The following is a 23,426-nucleotide window of genomic DNA, read 5'->3' as shown; positions in this document are numbered from 1 at the left end:
CTGAGGACGCTTTGTTCCACTCTTTCCGCTCTACTCAATCGTGCCGCCATCGAGCCTCACGACAGTTGTAGCCAGGGCAAGTGGAGACTCCATCCCCTGGGTCCAGCTGGGTCATGACCATTCCGGGGCCACTCAGTTGCCCTCCGGTTTCGTCTTCCTGCCAGTGTTTGTATAAACCGAGCGGACTACCCTTGGACAAACACTGGCTCTCAGCTGCCCCAGGGGTCCGCAGAAATGCGTTCAACCCCAGTGAGCCTTCTAAAAGCGACTGCGACTCGTGGTCGCCTGGCGCCTGCTCAAGTCAGTGAATTCATCACACTTCCTGTTGAGCAGAAGTGCTCCTGAAACTCAGTGAAGTTCGTCGCACTCACGTGTTGAGCAGCAATGCTCCTGTAGCTCAGTGAGTTCGTCACACTCAGGTGTTGAGCAGAAATGCTCCTGTAGCTCAGTGAATTCACCACACGCAGTGCTGAGCAGAAATGCTCCTGTTGCTCAGTGAGTTTATCACACTCAGGTGTTGAGCAGGAATGCTCCTGAAGCTCAGTGAGTTTATCACACTCAGGTGTTGAGCAGGAATGCTCCTGAAGCTCAGTGAGTTTATCACACTCAGGTGTTGAGCAGGAATGCTCCTGAAGCTCAGTGAACTTGTCACACTCAAGTGCTGAGCAGAAAATGCTCCTGAAGCCCAGTGACCTTCACATGTTGTGTTGAGCAATGCTCCTGTCTTTCTGCGCCCGTCGCTTGCACCTATGTGCCAGGTCAGGAGAGGAACAGGTCTTCATAGTTGCCCCTTATTGGCCCAACTAGACCGGGTTCCCATCGACAGCCTTCCTGACTTCCCCTGAAAACTCTTTCAGGGACGGGGCACGATGGCACCCGTGTTCTTCCCCCGGAGATCCGGGCGGTCTAATACATCTGAACGCGGAGGTTCGGGTGGCTATCACACGGAACATGTGATAGTTACCATCACTTCTGCGAGCACCCCCTAGAAATGGGTAGCGTGCTTACGCCTTTTGAAGTGGAACCTAGTCGTTGAGTGCGTCTTCTCTCCAGAGGAGATCCTGAAAGCTTTCGATCACTCCAGTGCTCTCTTTCCTGCAAAATGGGTTGGAGTAGGCTGTTTTCCTTCACCCTCAAAATGATGTTGCCTCGGTGTTTAAACGACGCTCATCGTGTTGCAGAAGTGTGCAGAAGCACGTTCTGATCGTCAGGTTCCTGAGGAGCAAGGTCTTGTAAATCCTTGCGTCCCTCTTTATCCTCTTGGGCCTTGTCCCTGGTGCGACTGCACTGCAGAGACCGCCCCTGAGCCACTGCAGGCAGTGAGTTAAAAATTCTGTTATATCAGTTCTCCTGCTCGCGTGGTCTCTACTAGAGGGTAGGGACTTGCTCGCTTTCGGTCAACGTATTGTGCCTGGAGTCTGGGCCGGCTAACTCTCATGAGCTGAGACCCCGGCTCGGATTGTGCCCAAGGTTCCTACCTCTCCCGTAATAGGAGCAGGTGGTGAGCCTGCAAGCGCTGCCCTGGAGGAGGCAGATCCAGCCCTGGCTTCTCTGTCCGTTCGCTTGGACGTGTACAGAACGCAAGCCATAGACCTCAGACCAGCTCTACAAATATCTGTTGGAATTCAGCAGAGAGGGAAGGCTGTTTCCATGCAAAGTTGCACTTAGTGCTTGCCTTCATTTCGGTAAAAATCCGAGATGTAACATGTCCACTTAGGTGTTGAGCTCCTCTATGATGAGTGTAAAGTGCTCCGCCTGGGCTTTGACGATATGCTTTGCTAAACAGATTCTAGAGTTGGGGGCTGGACGACACCTAGTTGAACCGCTGCTTCCCGTGGGCTCCCTTCTCATGAAGCCAGTTTCACCGTGAGCCCGGTTCAAGTGTCGGCTTGCTGCGCCATTCCCCTCCTATGGACTGGATACGTGCGCCTTTCTACTCCAGTTGAGTTCCCTTAAAATTGAACCCTGTTGAGTTCCTCCACACCCCTCCGACGTCGGACGTGCGGAACGTCTGGTGTTAGGCCTACCACTCGTAAGCAGTGTGGAACCTGTGTTAGGCTGGGTCCATATGTTGCGGTCCCTACGGCGACCCCATATCTGTATTCTTCCACGATACGGCTCCCTGCGGTGAGCCCGTGTCTTCCCTCGGCAGAGTCTCTCTGCCGTCACTGTCCGGTGTGTCTCCCCCCGTCTTAGGCTGGGGCCACCCCAGTGACATTCCATATGTTAGACTGCCCGGTTTCCGCCCAGTTCATATCTGTATTCTCCACGTTACCTCCCTCTGGGTTGGATGTGGCTTCCGCAGCGTCCCTTCCTTCCAATGTACGGGGAACGCTTTCCCAGTGGTCCTGTAGGAACAGCAGTGACTTCCCTGGCCTAAGCCCTGTCCTTCCCCGCCTTAGATTTGCGGGGGCATCAGGAGGCTTTGGTTTAGGCACTGGAAGGTGGCAGCGTTAGTGGCGTTTTCAATGGTTATCCCCATTCAGTCGACCGTCGACTACGTCTGACGTTATCGACTGAAAGGGAACGTCCTGGTTGCGTATGCAACCCACCGTTCCCTGAAGGAGGGAACGGAGGACGTAGTCCCCTTGCCACTACCGCTGGACCACCGCTGACCCCGGGTTACTCTCGGCTCCTCAGCGAAAAAGGCAACTAGTGCGTGCATCCACTTCCGTATTTATACCCGCGCCGCGGGGGCGGAGTGTGTGATGCAAATCACGCACGCCAAATTCCATTGGCTCGTTCAATAGTAATCGAAGATGATAGGCTCTCTAGCGCGATCCCCATTCAGTCGACCGTCGACTACGTCCTCCGTTCCCTCCTTCAGGGAACGGTGGGTTGCATACGCAACCAGGACGTTTTAAATACTTCCATGCCAGCATGACGAAACTTAGTGTATTTACTAGTTGCCATATCAACACTAAATAGAAAATATTGCGCCAAAATTCAGAAATCTTTGGAAGATATCACTGAACATTTATTTAATTATAGCAAAAGTAGGCCTACATTTCTTAATTATGTAAATTTTGTTTTTGTTTATTAAAATTAGACAAATCTGATATTATTTTAATCTCCAATATGTTATTTAACAGTTGATTTAATGGTTCTTTGATGCTTCGCTAACTAGCAGAACACACTAGCCGGGTTTAAATCCCAGTTGTGCGGGTGGGGCACGTTGTAACACTGTTAATGTGCCCCTATTAGAACTATGCTATTCTATTCTATACTTTTATGAATTCTATTGAGAAAACATGAGAAAATTTTAAAGACTGAGAGTCAATATTCAGAAATTATGAATTATTATTATGTTTTGAACTGTATAGCTGTGTTTTCCGGTGTGTTTGTTCACAAAGTCAAACATTTGTTTATTTTTTAATTATTAAAAGGAGATCATTCATTTATATGAAAAAGTTAATAATTGTATTTTATTGAGAAAATATTCTAGTTTGTCTTGTATATGTGTTTATTAGATCAGATAACATTTTAAGTTGTCATATGGTCATTTGCCCCTCACATGTTACAATGTACCTCAATTATGGGGCATGTTGTCACATTTCACTTCCATTCTTTCGGGGGTATATCAAGAAAAAACTATACACTGTATTAATAAAACAAATAAAAAAAAGAAATACTCTAAATCCTCAGTAGATTTACACAAACTGAGAAAGTCAAAAAGTGTTACGCTGTACCCCGCTTTCCCCTACTCAATCTTACTGGAGTTTATTTATGTTTCTCAATCATGCTCTTCACGCACACATGACTGAAATTTAAAACTGTTACAAGAAAAGGCTCAATAAACTGTTACACAGATATGATACACAAAGCATCAATATCTCTTCCTCTTGTTTTCTGAGCTTTTCAATGCGAAGTGCTGTGCGCTGTGAGCCAATGTTGCCTCAAGCGCATCATTCTGCGCACGGGATGCGCATAGGCGCTTTGCCGCTCTGTATTCGCGCCTTAATACTTTTGCGCAATGAAAATTAAGATTATTAATGGTCTTTCTTACTCTGTCCTATCTATCAAATGTTGTTGCCTCATGAAAATGCTGCGCTATACATTTAAAATAAATGTCTTTTCATTTTATAGTATATGTAAATACATTTATTTGTTTTTCATCAATGTATTTTATAATAATAGAAAAAGCAATGTTTAGCATTTTACCTTTCATTTTTTCCAAACTAATTTGTTTTCCACTATAATAACATTTGCTACTGAATTATCCACTAACCTTATTTATAATAGCATTTTAATAAAACGAGAGAACGTTTTGAACATTTTCATCTTGTTTTAACAAAACCGTGATCATATTGATAATCGTGATAATTTTGGTCACTATAATCGTGATAAGTTTTCATTACATAAACATTATATCCCTAGTGTGAATCAATCCAGGGTGTTTTCCAGCCTATGGCATGAGACATTTGGAGATGGATGTCAGATAAAAAAAAAAAAAAAGCTTAAATAGACCATCTGAAAAAATAATATTGGTAATGGCATTTATTGGCCGATCTCTAACATTAATGCATCGAAATAATAATTGTATAGCAGTTACATTCTTTCTGATATTACATTATGGTTCACCTTTGTGTCTTTCCCTTTACATTTCTCTATTTCTTTTTGTTTTACTGAAAATGAACCTTTCCTTACTTTCATTTTAGACCTGATGGAAGACAATGAGGAGAGGGAAGAACTGAGTGAAGCGGAGAAGAAACAACATCATGTCAAAAATGTTGAAAAATCTTTGAGTCGCTCACAGACTGAAAATAATTTATTGAAAAGAAGAGCCAAAAAAAAATCTTTCACCTGCCCTCAGTGTGGGAAGAGTTACACAGTAAAAAGAAGCCTTAGTGATCACATGAAAATACACACTGGAGAGAAGCCGTACACATGTGATCAGTGTGGGAAGAGTTTCACAGTAAAAAGACGCCTTGGGGAACACATGACAATCCACACTGGAGAGAAGCCATACACATGTGATCAGTGTGGGAAGAGTTTCACAACAAAAGGAGCCCTTAAGAAACACATGACAATCCACACTGGAGAGAAGCCGCACACGTGTGATCAGTGTGGGAGGAGTTTCAGAAAAGCATACACTTTGAAAATACACCTGCGTTGTCATTCTGGAGAAAGACCGTTTACCTGTGATCAGTGTGGTAAAAGATTTTTTAGGGGAGATGCGCTGAAGGACCACCTGAAAGTTCACACACAGGAGAAGCCTTACACATGTCCTTTGTGTGGAAAGAGTTTTAGTCAGATCGGTACTCTAAATTTACACCTGAAAAGACACAATGGTGTAAAGGATCACATGTGCTTTGATTGTGGGAAGACTTTTGTTAGAGATGCTGACCTAAAAAAGCACCAAAGAACTCACACTAGAGAAAAACCTTACAAGTGTTCACACTGTGACAAGAGTTTCACTGACTCAGGATCTCTGAAATCACATGAGAGGATCCACACTGGAGTGAAACCGTATCACTGTCCTCCGTGTGGGAAGAGTTTCACTCATTCATCTTCTCTACTCTATCATACAAAAAACAAATGTTTGAAATCATGAAAGCATGTCTGAATTCATCTTCGGATCCATCACATTAAAAATGCGACACTGTGTCCTCACCAAACAATAAAACTAAGCAATCGAATCTATCTCTTCTATATAAATCTGCCCAAACCAGCCACAACAAGTGACAGGACAATGAAACATTCCAAGTTATTACAGTGAACAGAGTCCCTCTTTACCGAGATCAACATGAGTTTCTCCCAAATCAACAATATCTAAGAAGTTCTTGTATAAATGTTTACTTCATGATATAATACCAAATCATGCTTTATTATGATTTTTGTATTTTGATCTATTTATATTTAAAAATTTTATAAAAGTGAACGGGAGTGGATTCTTATGCTCCATCGCCTTCCCTTTGCCTTCTTATTATATCCTTTTACTCCATGTTTAATCAGCATTTATTAATCAGTATTATCTTTTATGCAGTGATTCAATAGACTGCAATGTTTGTAGAATGTGCTTCGCCAAGCTGTAAAAAACGCGAATTGCTTGTTAACTGCAGATTACTGGTTACTACAGTGCGCATAAAACCACGGTGGCGAGCAGGACGAGGCCGAGGGCCGTGAGCACGGCCGCATTAACAATAGGTCTAGGCGGGGCTAAAGCCCCGGGGGCCGAGCAAGGAGGGGGCCCGTGATTGGCTGTGGAGCAGATTGACTACTACTAGCCATCTGATTGCCAAAGCCTTACCGCGCCCCCCACAACTTATCCCTGTTATTTAGTGTCGCTTTGCCGTATATTCCATGCATTATCATGGAATCATTATCATTAATAGGCCTACTATAGTGACCGTTCGCAAAGACCCGCCTTTTTCAGTTACTGTGTGACAAGCCGGCTCTCACGAGTCACGCACATCATGTTCTCACTCACGCAGTGAAAAATATATTGCGGGGCATAGACTAACGTTACACTGAGTGACTACGCACCGACATACAAGAGAGAGCTCAGAGCAGCTTACTGTTGATATGAAACAAAGTCTCAACTTTCAAATATTGTCATTTAAGTAATTTAAACAATACCGTTTTTCAAGTTCAAGTCCACCGACGTTAATCTACTGACAGCTTTGTTGTCGGACAAAATTGCGTATTCGGCGTTATGATTGGTCAGGTCGCCTGTCAATCAAACCCCCGTGGGCAGCAGGGCATGGTGAATTGAAACGTCACGTTTTAATTTGATATACCACTCAAATACATTTGTTCTATGTTTAACTTGTGAACGACCGACCTGCTGCTGCACGTAGGCCTATCAGATGATGGCTGCCTGCGCCTTATTAGAATATACGCATCAACCAATCAATCGCCTCCACTCTTCACTTCATTCTAGACTACTCTTAAAATTGTCACGCATTATCTTCGTCTTCGATAGGATAGCTAAAAATGTCATCTTTAAAAAACATGTTTGAGTGGGGCTCAAAAAAGGATTTAAAAAAAAAAGCTAAACAGCAGAGGAAACATGAGTTGCTCAGTAAAATCCCCAAGCTATCTGGTTATTTTACTAATATAAAAAAAATATAAAGCTGATGATCACGGAGAAGTTGTGGAACAGCAAGTGGGCCGGTGTTCTGACCATGGTTCTGACTATTGATGCTACCCATCGAGATGTGCTACTTACTGGTTATGCGCATGTTCAGACTCATTTTTCTTCTGCTTACCACGCCCATAAATCTATGCATCCTTGTTGTGGAGACTAGTAGGAAACTTTGACAGGTCAAAGATGAATATTTGATGATAATTGTTACTTTTCTCACCGTTTTAAAAATAAAAAACAGTACAGTATACAGTACTCATAACTTCGAAATTTATTATAGGCCTAATTGTATTTCATATAATAATGTCATTTTTACTTGTTATATCAAATGTGATAATTGCTAGTTCATTTAAAATATTAAAATATGCTCCCCATACACTTACCCTGATTTAAATGAAGTAACGATGTCATAATATTGTGAGATCTACACCATTATGGAAACAATAGAGAATTCTCTGTGATCGATTCACGCTATAGCTTTTTTGAGAAGGCAGCACAAATCGTCAGAACACCGGGCACATGTTGGAGCAGATAAAGACACAGCGTCATCATCGACCCCACCAATTTTCGTCTAAGTTTGATTATTAACTTGATGGATGTATGATATTGCTTTTTTTGTTTGATCAAACTCTATATTCGCCTAAAGGGCTGGCGATAATATATCTGGTAGAAATATGTCAATTTTGCTGCGCCATCATGATGTAAGTTTATGATTTAAACGCGTTTTTAAGCATTGTGGTTTAGAAAAAAGCATTGTGGTTTCATTTTGTAAGTGCCAGGTTTGAGACCATGGTGAACTTGAGACGGTTTTTGCCCAGCGCACTTGAGTTCCGACCCTGAGGTCTTAAAGTGACAGAAGCTGCTAATAAAGCTGCTGTCGCCATTTGTGTAAATAATGTTAATCAAACATCAGAAGGAAAGTAATTTACTGCCCTTGACTGAATCACTTTTGTAAAATAAAAATCTTTTTGTAGAAAAAATCTGCGAGGCAGATGGCGGGATCACTGATCAGCGACACCAGTGAGGCGTACCGGTCTCGTATCTCTCGCGGAGGAGTGGAAGCTTAAAAGGAGGAGCGACGACAGTGAAGGATGAGAGAGGACTGGATTTTATTTGATGTTTTGTTTTTGTCTTTACTTTCGTTTTTGTATTTGTTTATTTTTTATTATAATTTTAGTTTGTTCGCCGTTTCCAACCTCCTTCTTGCCAGAACATCTAACCTTGTTAGAAAACCACATTTGAGATTCGATTTGGATCTTCATTTAAGACAGCTTTATTGGGTATACATATCATACACTGATGTACTGATGAAATTTAACTCATTTAATTGTAGAAATCTGGAAGCCAAAGAAAGAATACATGTATGCAAGAATAATATTTTGTTTAACTTCATTCACTTAAAAAGTGTTATCATTGTTAGGCATACACAGCAGTCATATATCATTAAAATTCTGTGGAAGCCACAGAGATCACACATCATTACTTTATACATTTTGTAATTAAAGACTATATATATATAAATTAATGATTAATTTTCTCTTTATTCATTAAGTTGCATTATATCAGCATAGTGCTTTGCAGCCACAGTCATTCAAGTTTTATTATAATTGGTCAAACTTGAAAGCCAACATCAATATTGTTTACTTTCTTTAGACAATATACAATATCACTCAATACACAACACCTACTATTACACATTTGCTGGTGGAAATGCCGTGGAGTATACCTGTCGTGACATTCCCTACTCTGCCTTCTCTTAAAAATTGCATTTTATCAAGGTAAAATCTACATATAGTTCCCAACGAAAGTATTGCCTCTCCTTTATTGATATCCATGCTTTTTTTTGGCTAAAGGTTGCAGGCTTGCCTTCCAATGGCTCTGGTATGGCTGTGTTCTCGTTGCATTTACAATTTTGACCAGCAGGTGTCGCTAGTGTACAGTGTTTCGGCCTCTTTCAATCAACTCCTTTTCTGGGTGTTTTTCTTGTTCTGAATGATGGATTGGTTTTGCTATGACATTCACTGGTGTGTAACAGAGGTGGGAGTAAGTCACACATGTGCAAGTCACAAGCAAGTCTTAACCTTCGAGTCTCAAGCAAGTCCAAGTAAATTTTTTATAAAGCAATGTCAAGCAAGTCAAGTCAAGTCAAGTCACTGCCTTATGTCAAGCAAGTCAAGTCAAGTCGTAGCTTAGGGTCACAAGTCACTGGCAAGACATACAAACGTTTGACGATTTCACTGAATTTATATATTAAAATAAGTTAAAACTACAGAAGTTGTGGACTATGGTTTTATTTGCAAAATCTTTTATATATATATGCATTTCCACATACAGCTGAGTGGTTACTACAATAAAAATCTAAATGTAACTGAAATTAGGACAACATTAAAGCATGAAAAAATAAATATGCCTCAAACATTGCAGAAGACCATTAAAAGGTATTAAACAATTCACAATTCAAGTATAGTTCCTATGCGACCAAAGGCATTCTTCAAACTGGCATCCCCTTAATACAAGCTATATACAGGTCCTTCTCAAATAACTAGCATATTGTGATAAAGTTCATTATTTTCCATAATGTAATGATAAAAATTAAACTTTCATATATTTTAGATTCATTGCACACCAACTGAAATATTTCAGGTCTTTTATTGTTTTAATACTGATGATTTTGGCATACAGCTCATGAAAACGCAAAATTCCTATCTCAAAAAATTAGCATATCATGAAAAGGGTCTCTAAACGAGCTATTAACCTAATCATCTGAATCAACTAATTAACTCTAAACACCTGCAAAAGATTCCTGAGGCTTTTAAAAACTCCCAGCCTGTTTCATTACTCAGAACCACAATCATGGGTAAGACTGCCCATCAGTAGCTACGTTTACATGGACACAATCGGAATGAAATCAATACGATTGATGAATCCGAACACGGTGTTTACATGAACTATAAATAAAGTAATCGGGTTGATGTGCGCGTTTATATGTCACAAGATTCAAATCGGAATTGATTTTTTGGCATGCCAAATATTCTGCACGAATATGCCGCTGTTCGCGCATAACTATTCTCCTTTATTGGTTCTTTATTTTTTTTAAACAGCAGACTTAATATTTATCCGTCTCTGGTCATGATTTGGAGACGATGAGCATGAAACCGTTTTGCCGTGCTGCTATTGATCACGCAGTAAAACCACGCGCCCAAAACCTGTCGTCCATGGATGATAATCTGAAACAAGCACTGGTGGGACGTTGTCCTGCTCCACTTCACAGACGCTGAGTGAGAATTTTTTTAATGACGGAACACTCATTTATATTCACTTTATTCAACAGGAAGAACAGCTTGTTCCACGCGTCATACGTCATTAAGCTATTTCAACGTCATTGCACATGCGCAGTCCTTTAAGTTTCGGTTTTCAATCCGATCAAGTGTTTACATGTTCTCTCGATCGTATTACAAAAGGAGTAAACCACCCCTTTCAATCCGATCGAAATTTCAATCGGATCGAGCTCAATCGGATCGATTAAGGTGTTTACATGAAGGTTTTTTAGTCCGATTGAGCCGTCAATCCGATTATAAGTGTCCATGTAAACGCAGCTACTGACACCCTCAAGCAAGAGGGTAAGACACAGAAATAAATTTCTGAACAAATAGGCTGTTCCCAGAGTGCTGTATCAAGGCACCTCAGTGGGAAGTCTGTGGGAAGGAAAAAGTGTGGCAAAAAACGCTGCACAATGAGAAGAGGTGACCGGACCCTGAGGAAGATTGTGGAGAAGGACCGATTCCAGACCTTGGGGGACCTGCGGAAGCAGTGGACTGAGTCTGGAGTAGAAACATCCAGAGCCACCGTGCACAGGCGTGTGCAGGAAATGGGCTACAGGTGCCGCATTCCCCAGGTCAAGACACTTTTGAACCAGAAACAGCGGCAGAAGCGCCTGACCTGGGCTACAGAGAAGCAGCACTGGACTGTTGCTCAGTGGTCCAAAGTACTTTTTTCGGATGAAAGCTAATTTTGCATGTCATTCGGAAATCAAGGTGCCAGAGTCTGGAGGAAGACTGGGGAGAAGGAAATGCCAAAGTGCCTGAAGTCCAGTGTCAAGTACCCACAGTCAGCTGCTGGTGTTGGTCCACTGTGTTTTATCAAGGGCAGGGTCAATGCAGCTAGCTATCAGAAGATTTTGGAGCACTTCATGCTTCCATCTGCTGAAAAGCTTTATGAAGATGAAGATTTCATTTTTCAGCACGACCTGGCACCTACTCACAGTGCCAAAACCACTAGTAAATGATTTACTGACCATGGTATTACTGTGCTCAATTGGCCTGCCAACTCTCCTGACCTGAACCCCATAGAGAATCTGTGGGATATTGTGAAGAGAAAGTTGAGAGACGCAAGACCCAACACTCTGGATGAGCTTAAGGCCGCTATCGAAGCATCCTGGGCTTCCATAACACCTCAGCAGTGCCACAGGCTGATTGCCTCCATGCCACGCCGCATTGAAGCAGTCATTTCTGCAAAAGGATTCCCGACCAAGTATTGAGTGCATAACTGAACATAATTATTTGAAGGTTGACTTTTTTTGTATTAAAAACACTTATTTTATTGGTCGGATGAAATATGCAAATTTTTTGAGATAGGAATTTTGGGTTTTCATAAGCTGTATGCCAAAATCATCAGTATTAAAACAATAATAGACCTGAAATATTTCAGTTGGTGTGCAATGAATCTAAAATATATGAAAGTTTAATTTTTATCATTACATTATGGAAAATAATGAACTTTATCACAATATGCAAATTTTTTGAGAAGGACCTGTATTTTTAATTATGAAGTTAAAACCGCCAATAGGTGGCGCCAAATTACCGTATTAATGTACGAGTCATAGAAGCATTCATCCATTTTCCAAACCAACTGTCCAAGGGTTTTCTTCCAAACTGTTTCACTAACAGTATCTGTGATTACAGTAAGGTTAAAAGTATTATTATATTTGCATGCAGCATTGCTTCCCTCTGAACAATATTTGGGTCATAAGCCACCAGTTGGGAAACACTGCTCTATACTGCAATGAGACTGAATTATTGTAGGCAAAATGTTAAAAGTAATTTTGCTCCTTAGCTCATCTTAACACTCGAGAACACCATTTCATCATCTTCATTGCGTTTCTGTAAGAAAACACAAAAGTAAAATCAGGAGCGGTGTGCAGATTGATGAACAGATGCAAAACTGTAAAAAGAGGTTAATCTTTCAGAGAATAACAAACTACAAGAAATCCATCAAAAATATTGATCTATCATGATTAGTAAAGTTGAAAGTAAGATGCTCTGCACCCACACTGTAATTTTGCCTGAAATTTCTCTTTCAAGAACAGTGGCATTCGCTCTATAAAACCAAACAAGATGTTCATCCATTCCTGTAAATCTTTCCCAGTGCAACTTTTGATTACAGTCTGTACATCTACTTTAATGCATTCTTTTGTGTGACACAAATGCAGAAGTTTAGAACATGAATGTTTTTGTGGCTCAGTGTCAACGAATAGTCATTTTATACTGGAGAGGAAGTTCTGAAAGGGACATCGTGTCTAACAATTGTGTTTCCTATCAAATCAGAATCCAAATCCCTGAATGAGATAACTCATGCATCCATCAAAACTGACAAATGACAAAAGAAAAAATGGTAGCAGAACATCTTACAATTGAGATGTCAATGAAAAATTAACCAAGTTTTCATACATCTAGTCAATCTGGAACATACATGACATGATCTGCACACACAGATATGTGATCATGCAAGTGTGTGTACACACCGAACATTCAAAGAAACTCACAAATCACAAGATCATAAACATGATACAGTAAAGCAGCAAAAGACAACAGCAATAAAGTCTTCCTCTTGGTGTTCAATCAAAGGGTGTAAACAACATCATTATAAGGTACATACCGTATAATATGATATCAATATCAATTAAGCTTGATAATATAATATTTCTGTTAGATAATAGTATAACTGCCATTCATATTATTTCTATTATTTAACGTTTTGTTATATTTGTTTTTTCTATTCATGAAAATTGAGTGTTGATGTTAACTAGGAACTAAAGTACATTTTGCCTTGCACACGGACACTTTTTAAGGTGCAACAGAAAAATACACTTTTGGTTAGAAGAAGTTATTCTCTGTGTGTGGAGCATACAAGAGCTACTTGTGTTCGAAAGAAGAATTAAAGAAGATGTTTTAATTTTTGTTTTTGAACCCGGTATTTTCAAGTGAACTCATTACCTCTTGGTCTTGGTTATATTCAGCCAGCGAGGTATGTGTATTACGTTTGTATTCCCGAGTGGTTTTTATATTTACCTCTTTAAAGTGTATGTGAACGTGTTTATCTTTTACATTGTCATACTGTAGTTTGACGGTGGATTTCATTGACGGTGAATGTGATGACGGCGAAAGGGATGACAAGTGCAATAAATCCATTAGTAACCAGAACCATGGTGTCGTCTATTTCCTGGAGGGAGTGATAAATACTGATTACAATACAATAATTTTGTCCTTTTAGACCTTCACTAAACATCTATTTGCAAGTAAATATAAACAGCAAAGGAAACAAAATGATCACCATTCTGTGTCTGTTTGGCAAGTGTGAACAGCAGGAGTTTGATGTAACATCACTACATAGTAACCTACATGGAAATTTACAACAATGCAAAAACCTATTGACAAACTGCATGATTTTTCAAAACAGATTTTTTTTTATATTTGGCTTTTTTTCTTTCTTTTTTGGACTGGTTTGTTAATCACTGGTAGAACAGGTTTCTTAACTGTTAACTGACAAACTGCCGACTTTTCAGTCTGTTGCTTTTGAACAATTTGTCAATCTAATCTATTTATTTCCGGTCAGATTTGTGAAGATTTGTGCACCTGTAATACAGTATGTGTAACTGAAATAGCCAAACCCTGTTAAGCAGAAAGGGATGTGTCCTGAAGTCTTTAAATGAATCACTAGCATTAAATCTAAATTCATCTATAATTCATCTTAACATAGAGCACATATTTGCTTAGGCTATGATAAGAAACAAGCAAGCACAGACAGGCACTGAGATTTGTGAGTCATTTTGTGAAAGATCATGAATGATCATCAATGCACTGGTGCGGAGCTTTACAGAGAGGCAGCGATACACAACGCACACAGCAACACTGTATCTTACCGTATTCTGTAAATGACGTGCACAGAATGTTGTTGTAGCATAATGTATTTCTTCAGTTTCAACTGTTTTAATAATAATCACAGTTTAACTATAAAAATTATACATGAACCTGAAATGGTGAAACACAAAAGACTCATGTCAACTGCTAATACTTACCACTTGGTGTTGCTCGTTTACGGTTCTTGATGTGCCAGAACACAATCCCTCCAGAAACTGCAGTTATGGCCAGCAATAACAATAAAACTACCAGTAGTATAACATATGAACGGTGACTCTGTTCTGTAATGAACAAACAGAGAAAACAGTATGTATTATATATTAGTCCTGCCAGTCTGACTTCCACCTGAGACACCAGACAGAAGATCAGGGAGATCATTTCATATATTACACAACTGTAAATAATAGTTGAACTATTCAGCTTGACATGATGCTGACCAGCCTTTGTTCAGAGAGCTTTAACACCAGGGCCAGTTGCATAAACTGTTAAGACTAGTCTTACAAGTTAGTCATCAATTTTTATTCTTTAAGACACAACTTAAGTATGTTACATAAAGACGTAGATTGGCCTAATTTGATACCAAAAAGTAAGATTGACTGTCCCTTGACTTACTGCTAGTGGCTCATCCTAGAGACAGTGTGTTAACATAAAATGTCTATGCAACTGGCCCCAGGTGTTTAAAGTAATGTAAAACCTAATATGCAACCCATACTCAAATATACATTTGTGTTGGGGTTATAGCTCCCAACAATTAACCTACAAAATATTCAAATAATTACAGGTCAGAAGACTATAATATCAGTGTTGATGTACCTGCACATGTGTGACAGAGTCGACTGATGTCCAGATGTGTGGTCTGGTTTCTGATGGGATTGTTGATCACACAGCTGTAAGTGTTTTTATCCTGATATTCCACCTCCAGAGGTAGAGAGAGACTGATGCTGAGATCACACACACTGATGCTGGACAATACACTGATTCCTTTGTACCAGGAGAGAGTCACATCTCTCACATTCAACACTGAACACACCAGTGAACATCTGGACTCTGTTGATCTTGATCTTGATGATGATGATGATGAACAGTTTGAAGAGTCACTGGAAATGACAACAATGGGTAGAGGAGCTGGAAAACATGAAAGAACATGAAGTCAAGTCAAGTAACCTTCATTATAGCGCTTTTAACAATATAGATTGTTTCAAAGCAGCTTTACAGTGATAATAGAAAATTCCAGTAACAGAGATTGTTTGGCTTCACAGCAGCTCTAGAATAAAGTTATAATTTGTCCAGCTAAAGTTAGTTTTGATTGATTCACTTCACTTCCATTGTAAAGATCATTAGTTATTAACTTTGGAGCCGCTAACACAAACCGTTTTTCCCGAAAACAGACACACTTTGAATGTGTTCTGGCCGTTCACTTGCACGACAGCAGTGTCTGGTGGCTCGAGAACACAAACTGTGAAATAGGTTTCCAAGGTGCAAGTTTTGAAAGATTAAGAAAAACGATATGATGGCTTTATATCAGTATTATTATCAAAAATCAATAACAAAAATAACATGATGTAGATGTTTTCTTGCAAGGCTAATCAAAAAGAAACCAAAAAAGTGAATTAAAGGCTGAAGAAAGAGAAAAGCCTGCATCTAAACTAAAATACAGATTGATCATTTGAACAGCTATCCTGCATATCATATCTTATTAATTATTTCAACAATTTGTACGAAATTTTGGCTGCAATTTTGGGCAGTTGAATGATCATTTATCATGTCAGAAATTAAAGCATTTGTGATACGTTTACTCACCATACACAGTAACATTGAATCTCTTGAGTGTTTTTCTGCTGCTGACGACAGTCAGTTCATAAAGTCCAGTGTGTTCAGATCTGATGTTTCTGATGGTCAGAGATCCAGTTTGACTGTCCATCTGGAGTCTGTCTCCATCGTTACTGACAAATATATAGTTCATTTGGTCTCTTCTAATGATTTCAGCTATTCGAGTGTTTTGAGGTCCAAACGTCCACAGTATCTGATCATCTCTCTGTACTTGAACATCAGTGTTTAGAGAGACAGAATCTCCCTCAGTCACTGACTCTGACTTCACTTCATCAGTTTCACCAAACACACCTGAAACAGATTAAAACAAATTAATTTTCTTCATCATAACAAACAAACAAATAAATAAAATTGTAAGGCATGTATTTTGTGTTTTATTAAATTAAGTTGAAAAGTTAAATTTGGTGTTTCAATCTGAAACCAAACCAAAAAAGGTTGAATGAAAACGCAATTTAGAAAATAGAAATGTAGGTCTATTTGCAAGTATGTATACTACATTTATTGTTGGGCTGTTCCAGTCCTGCTCGCGCGTTGCATGAGATTAAATTCTGCTTACCATTTGTGATCAGAATGCATAGACATACGAAAGCAGTGTTTAAAATCATATTCCTCAAAAGATGTCCGATCGACTTCTGATAAATAAAGTCCTCATTGCGCTGTTGAAATCGTTTTTTTAAGCAAAGTAGCCTAGTGTACAAAACTTAAGTGTTTCTCTGAATGTGTCTGTCTGCTGCTCGTGCTCACACAGAGGAAAAGATGACGTATGACTCTATCATTGCCTGCAGCCGTAGCTACAGCGCTTATAGAGATTATGTGAATTCTATTTGTTCTTATTTTGGAAGTATTTCATTCCACCATAAAATTACATGTGTTAAAAAGCATCTTTAATTATCAAACAATACAGTCGCTATATCTAAAATCTAGGAATCTAAAAATGTAGTCAAATGAACAGTTAGCCTGTTTTTTTAATGCATAATATAGCGTTCAAACGCGTGTATTTCAGGCTGGACCAGCTAACGCGCGGTCCTAAGCGACTGTGGCGATTGGCTCTTTTATTTAGAAAGCGGGACTTAGGCTATTCTGATCACAGTATTACTGCAGCATTCACAGTATTACTGTAGTATGCACTTGTTTATTTAAATTCCCCCTATAGTCAAATTTTATCTCTTAAAACTCATCTCTGATCATCAAAATTACATATTTAAAGTTTTTTTCATGTGAAGAGAATATTTTCTTCATGCCTTAAATAGCTTGAATTACTCTAGTCTACACCCTTGCTTATTTTAGTCAATGGGGATTCATGAATATGCAAATTAATTCCTGCCTCCACTCAAATCACACCAGCTCTGACTACCTGATCCACTGGGTCAACTAAACGCTACTCAATGGAGAGTCGAAATTCATGATTGAACCAGAAACTGATTCAGGAGAAGAAGAGCACATTCAATTCACACGGTTTGTTTTAAAGCATATTAAAACAACATAAACATATAAACAACATCAAAAAAGTCTTTTAAAACATTAAAAAAAAATACTGATTTTGAAAAAAAATGTAATCAATATTGACACCTCTATTCACTATTCACACCTCTAGAGATTTTTTGACACATTGGGTTCTGGTAGGCCACTATTTCCTGTTGAGCAATGTATAAACACAAAGTGTTATCTGTGTTCATCAATAACTGTGATGTATCATCATGATGTGGTGTGTGCTGAATATCATTAAAATAAATGGTTTCAGACCTGCCCATATTTCCATGCAAATATGGATATAATCATAATGTGCAGTTATGATATAAAAAGGAAACATAGAAAGTCAAAATAAGAGGAAAGTGTGTTATTCTGAACCAGGATATCTGTACTCATAATGCCAACTGATGTTTTGGAGATCTAGGCTGAGCATGTAATGAATCTTTAACACCATTCATATATTTTGAAGGAAGCATGAGGATATTGATAACTGCCCTGAAAATCTTAAATTATGCAGAAAAATTGAAAGAGGTTCACAAATTTAAAATAAATAATTACATATACTAACGACCCCTTAAACCAGACCACAGAAGATCTCGCTCTGACTCAGAAACTGAGTGTGTCACAGTGCATGAAGATCTTCATGTTTATTCCACTCAGAGTTAAAATAGACCATCTGAGGCCTTGAGCGAGTCACTGCAACTGAAGATTATACTTATATCTCACTGAAAGCACAGGTTTCTCCAGTTGTATGAGCAATTACCCTTTAAATGCATATCAAGGGCGTGGGAATGATTTAAAAAGGTGGTGAGGCAAATCAATCCTTTCGGGAACATTCGAATTTCATTCAGCCCTTGAGAAATCTTCTGTTCTCTTGTGAAATCTTTTCTCGAGTGAATCAAGATCAAGGACAATTGCTGCACAGTGCACGTGCCACTCTTTTGTGTTTTTAGTCACTTCAAAGTCCTCCTGTCATAGACCTCCATGTTCAGGTTAAACAGTTGTGAGAATAATGTATTTAAAACATGGATTAAAATCTGTTACTGGCTGGCCTGGAGTGAATATTCATTCTATTTACTGTAAATTACAGACGTTTATCTCCAAACTGTTAAGTCAGCTTTAGATAACAGCAGGCTACAATGTGGGCTCGTGCATATCTCAGTTTCTTTTTTTCTTTTTTCATTGACGGTTGGTTATTTGAACTCTCTATATGTATTGTATTTTTTACACCGCCTTTGTACACCATAATGTTCAAAACAACATGTTAACCATTTTATCGTGATGGAAAAGCAGATATTTTTTTTCCTCTCTCTGTCTTTCCCGTAATGCATTAGCTTGATGGCAGCTTTTATTTGACTCGGATTCACTAATGCTCTTCCCAGACGATCACAGGGCTTTATTACTTCCTGCTGACTGGACTTCTCGTCTCTGAACATGATAGTGGAAGTTCCCCGTTTTTGAATTGAGTTCTCTAAAATCCTGAGTTGACTAAAATCTTTTCATGAATGTGACAGATGGAATAAAAACAACAGAATAATCTTCGGGAGTTGTTGTTAAATCAAAGAAATTGCTTAATTTGTTAAAATGAATAAGAAAGTATTCGTAGGCCTATGTCAAATTGTAGTTAGTTAAACAAACAGAAAAACTTTGCCACTTCAGCTCTGAGAAATTCATTCACTCCCTCCCTCTATTTCAGTTTCTGCATCTCTCCATCTCTCTCAGACAAACCACATCCCACACTATCATAAGAAACATAATCAGCACGTGACTATAAAAATGATATATAATACAAATGAAAACACATATTTTTAATATTACATAAAATATTTTTATGTATTTTTTTATATATATTTTGTTATATTCCTAACCCTACAATATATTATATATAACTTACACAAAATACTTTAACTCAGACATGTAAACAGACTCATGTACACGCTGATTGATGGCTTTACGAGAGACCGCACTGTTTTACTGGCAGTGTTCGAGAAATTTGCTAAACATGTAATTCATCACTACATTTTAATGATGTCATCATTAATGGAAAATAGCTTTTTGTCTGAGATATGGGGCCAGTTGTTCTGTTAGAGGGGCCAGTTACATTTAGACCTTATTGTTGTCATATCATTTTCTACACTGCACTGCAGGCATTAACAGGCAAAATACCATGTTTATAATCATTCAACAAAGTATTTGCATTTCCATTATATTTTTACATTTGCATTACATTTTCAGTATTAGTCACAGTAACTGTAATTGACATGAGGTCCTACTTTCTCTTCATTTTGGTGAGAACTATAGAGCAAAAGCAATGGGGACTAAGAAGCTTATTAATTCATTTACTGATAATAACTGACTTGCTAGGTAACTATGTCTAACCGTTTACAGGGTTCCTGCACACTTTTTAATGTCAAATTTAAGGCTTTTAAGACCCGAAGAAATCAAAATTCATACCGTACATTAGGGGTGTGCAATATTGACAAAAATATATCTCAATATTTTCAACGTTTTGTTGATAATAATTAGATGATATTTTACTGATTGTGTTTTTGTGCTGGTGCCATGGCTGGTTTAGGCCTGTTGTTGACAGCAGACTCACGGTATTCATATTTTTCCTATTCTATGCAGAGGTCAGTTCACAGCAGTGACAGAAATTATTTTTTTAATTAAGGGCCAATATTTGCCACCTTAAATTGATTTCCAGGGGGCATTTTCACCTATATATGGACATTCTTTCTAACTTATTTAGAGTTATGCATCACCTTTTATGTCAAATACTAACATTCAAATTATACAGTAATTATACTTATTTATACAATAATACTTAATTATACAATAATTATACAGTACCACTGTTACCAGTCAAATTAAATCATTCAATCAAAATCCATCTTTGCAGTGCAGAGGTGACACAGAAGCGGCACTAATATATTTACACTTCATTTACAATTGCATAAATAAAGCATCAATATTTAAATAAATGATTTCTAATTTTAACCTTTTAATTAAAGGGTACTTTAAATATGAAACTAAAACCGCCAGTAGGTGGCGACAAGTCACTGTCTTAATAAGTGAGCTGAGGGAGTCATTCATTCAACCAATTCGTTCCAAGGGCTGATTCATTCGTGAAAGAAGCGAGTGATTTAATTTTACACCAGAAAAGACACAATGGTGTGAAGAATCACATGTGCTTTGATTGTGGGAAGACTTTTGTTAGAGATGCTGAACTAAAGCTGCACCAAAGAACTCACACTAGAGAAAAACCTTACAAGTGTTCACACTGTGACAAGAGATTCACATGTTCAGAATATCTGAAAGTGCATGAGAAGATCCACACCGGAGAAAAACCTTACAAGTGTTCACGCTGTGACAAGAGTTTCATTCAGTCTGGATCTCTGAAATCACATGAGAGGATCCACACTGGAGAGAAGCCGTATCACTGCCCTCCGTGTGGGAAGAGTTTCAGTCATATATCGTCTTTACACAGTCATACAAAAAACAAATGTTTGAAATCATGAAATCATGTCTGAATTCATCTTCAGATCCATCACATTCAAATATGACACTGTGTCCTCACCAAACAATAAAACTAAGCAATAAAATATATCTCTTCTATATAAATCTGCCCAAACCAGCGACAACAAGTGACAGGACAATGAAAGTTATTACAGTTGAAGACTGTACAATTTTACTGTTTAATGTTATTTTTTTAGTATTATTTTTCTTTATTTATTTTCAATTAAAATTTCATAATGTATTTTGTGAAGTCAGAGTATGTTGTACATGTGTCCTGAGCAGAGATATGGAAGCTTTAGTGTTAAGTTCTGCCAGGAAGACACAATTGCTACGTCACTTATTAGCTACCTTCTCATCTATCCAATCATGTCTAATACTTGCGGTATAAAAGACCGGTACTTACACGTTTGAGTTCGCAGATGCTGACGCTTTCATTTATCTCCATCCTCGCCACCACCTCCAAGATGGTTCCTTCCCCTCCATCCTCCCCACCACCACCACGATGGTCCCTTCCTATTCCTTCCGTCCCGGGGGGTCGGCTGCGCCCCTGCCTTCGTCTTCAGGCAGGAAATGCAGAGTCCGGACCCTCGGATTGCGAGCTATGGACGGGGCCTACGCCAGAGAACTTTTTGCTTGCTCGGCTATCAATAAATGTATTTATTGTTACAGTATTTATTGTAAATTTCTGATAAATTGCATTAATGTTCTCCTATATAGTATTATATTTATATTTTAATAAGACATTGTGGTTCTACAGTGTCTCCTTGCCTGTTCTGCTTTTATTTTGAAAAGCGCCGTTTTTTCTTCTTCTTCTGTTTTTTGTGACGCAAAACTTCCTACTACTTTCTCTTCACAATGTGGTGCTCGCGCGTCGTCGGAAGAACGCTAAAAAACTGACCTACGAACTGTGAGAGTGTCAAGCTAGAGAGCACGATAGCTGATGGCGTAAACTATTTGATTAGCGTCCTTGGAGAGTGGAATGAGTTTTCACGGTGTTCATGGTGCTTATGCTGCATGGTGCACATTGAGAGGAAGAAATAAATCGACACCCGTTTGAAACTCTCTGCGTCTTGATCAATACATCCAAGGGGCCGCTACAGTGAAAACTCATCGCTGCACCAGCCCTGTCATCCCTGGTGAGAAGCTGACGCCATCACATCCGAGGTCCAACTACCAACCTGATACCAGCCAGTTAACATCGCTTCCATCCAACTCCTGCACCCAGGCAAGACTTGAAATGGACAGCATGCTTAAGGTACAACTAGAGATGCAAAAAGAGACACTGGATGCCAAAGAGCAAAAAGGCTAAAAATGGACAATTTCTACACACGCAAGCTTACAGCATAACTGAAGTGACTTAAATAATAACGTCCTGGTTGCGTATGCAACCCACCGTTCCCTGAAGGAGGGAACGGAGGACGTAGTCGACGCCGACTGAAATGGGATCACGCTAGAGAGCCTGTCTTCTTCGAGTACTATTGAACGAGCCAATGTAATTGGCGTGCGTGATTCGCATCACACACTCCGCCCCCGCGGCGCGGGTATAAATACGGAAGTGGATGCACGCACTAGTTGCTTTTCGCTGAGGAGCCGAGAGTAACCCGGGGTCAGCGGTGGTCCAGCGGTAGTGGCAAGGGGACTACGTCCTCCGTTCCCTCCTTCAGGGAACGGTGGGTTGCATACGCAACCAGGACGTTCCCTTTCAGTCGATAACGTCGGATGTAGTCGACGCCGACTGAAATGGGATCAACCATTGAACACGCCACTAACGCTGCCACCTTCCAGTGCCTAAACCAAAGCCTCCTGATGCCCCCGCAAACTTAAGGCGGGGAAGGACAGGGCTTAGGCCAGGGAAGTCACTGCTGTTCCTACAGGACCACTGGGAAAGCGTTCCCCGTACGTTGGAAGGAAGGGACGCTGCGGAAGCCACATCCAACCCGAGGGAGGTAATGTGGAGAATACACATATGAACTGGGCGGAAACCGGGCAGTCTAACATATGGAATGTCACTGGGGTGGCTCCAGCCTAAGACGGGGGGAGACACACCGGACAGTGACGGCAGAGAGACTCTGCCGAGGGAAGACACGGGCTCACCGCAGGGAGCCGTATCGTGGAAGAATACACATATGGGGTCACCGAAGGGACCGCAACATATGGACCCAGCCTAACACAGGTTCCACACTGCTTACGAGTGGTAGGCCTAACACCAGACGTTCCGCACGTCCGACGTCGGAGGGGTGTGGAGGAACTCAACAGGGTTCAATTTTAAGGGAACTCAACTGGAGTAGAAAGGCGCACGTATCCAGTCCATAGGAGGGGAATGGCGC

The 23,426-nt window shown here is 39.6% G+C and overlaps 2 protein-coding genes across 6 annotated transcripts in view; one reads left to right on the top strand and one right to left on the bottom strand.

Moving 5' to 3' along the window:
• Positions 1 to 8,608, top strand: part of LOC143735454 (uncharacterized) — a 37,213-nt gene extending 28,605 nt beyond the window's left edge. Inside the window, exons 3-4 of the mRNA XM_077225630.1 lie at positions 4,659 to 7,375; positions 8,062 to 8,608. Coding sequence (XP_077081745.1) covers positions 4,659 to 5,554 — 896 coding nt within the window. The 3' untranslated portion in view covers positions 5,555 to 7,375; positions 8,062 to 8,608. The remainder of the gene's footprint in view (positions 1 to 4,658; positions 7,376 to 8,061) is intronic.
• LOC143735448 (SLAM family member 5-like) overlaps positions 1 to 23,426 on the bottom strand; it is a 173,356-nt gene that overhangs the window by 96,932 nt on the left and 52,998 nt on the right. The window contains exons 1-6 of one of the 5 annotated variants that reach the window (XM_077225618.1): positions 16,670 to 16,944; positions 16,084 to 16,404; positions 15,097 to 15,408; positions 14,442 to 14,564; positions 14,286 to 14,347; positions 9,363 to 12,246 (exon numbers count right to left, since the gene is read on the bottom strand). The exons of 1 other annotated variant lie outside the window; for it this stretch is intronic. In XM_077225618.1, the coding sequence (XP_077081733.1) occupies positions 12,196 to 12,246; positions 14,286 to 14,347; positions 14,442 to 14,564; positions 15,097 to 15,408; positions 16,084 to 16,404; positions 16,670 to 16,718 (918 nt within the window). In that variant the 5' untranslated portion in view covers positions 16,719 to 16,944 and the 3' untranslated portion in view covers positions 9,363 to 12,195. Of the gene's footprint in view, positions 1 to 9,362; positions 12,247 to 13,372; positions 13,586 to 13,615; positions 14,565 to 15,096; positions 15,409 to 16,083; positions 16,945 to 23,426 lie in introns of those variants that run through there. 3 more of the 5 variants (XM_077225623.1, XM_077225625.1, XM_077225622.1) reach the window with 3 other exon arrangements.

Source organism: Siphateles boraxobius, unplaced genomic scaffold, assembly GCF_051911475.1.
Source record: "Siphateles boraxobius isolate OS27281-9 unplaced genomic scaffold, OSU_SipBor_1 13, whole genome shotgun sequence".
NCBI classification, from domain to species: domain Eukaryota; kingdom Metazoa; phylum Chordata; class Actinopteri; order Cypriniformes; family Leuciscidae; genus Siphateles; species Siphateles boraxobius.
The sequence above is the reverse complement of the archived record's forward strand: the minus strand, read 5'-3'. Positions and strand labels throughout refer to the sequence as shown.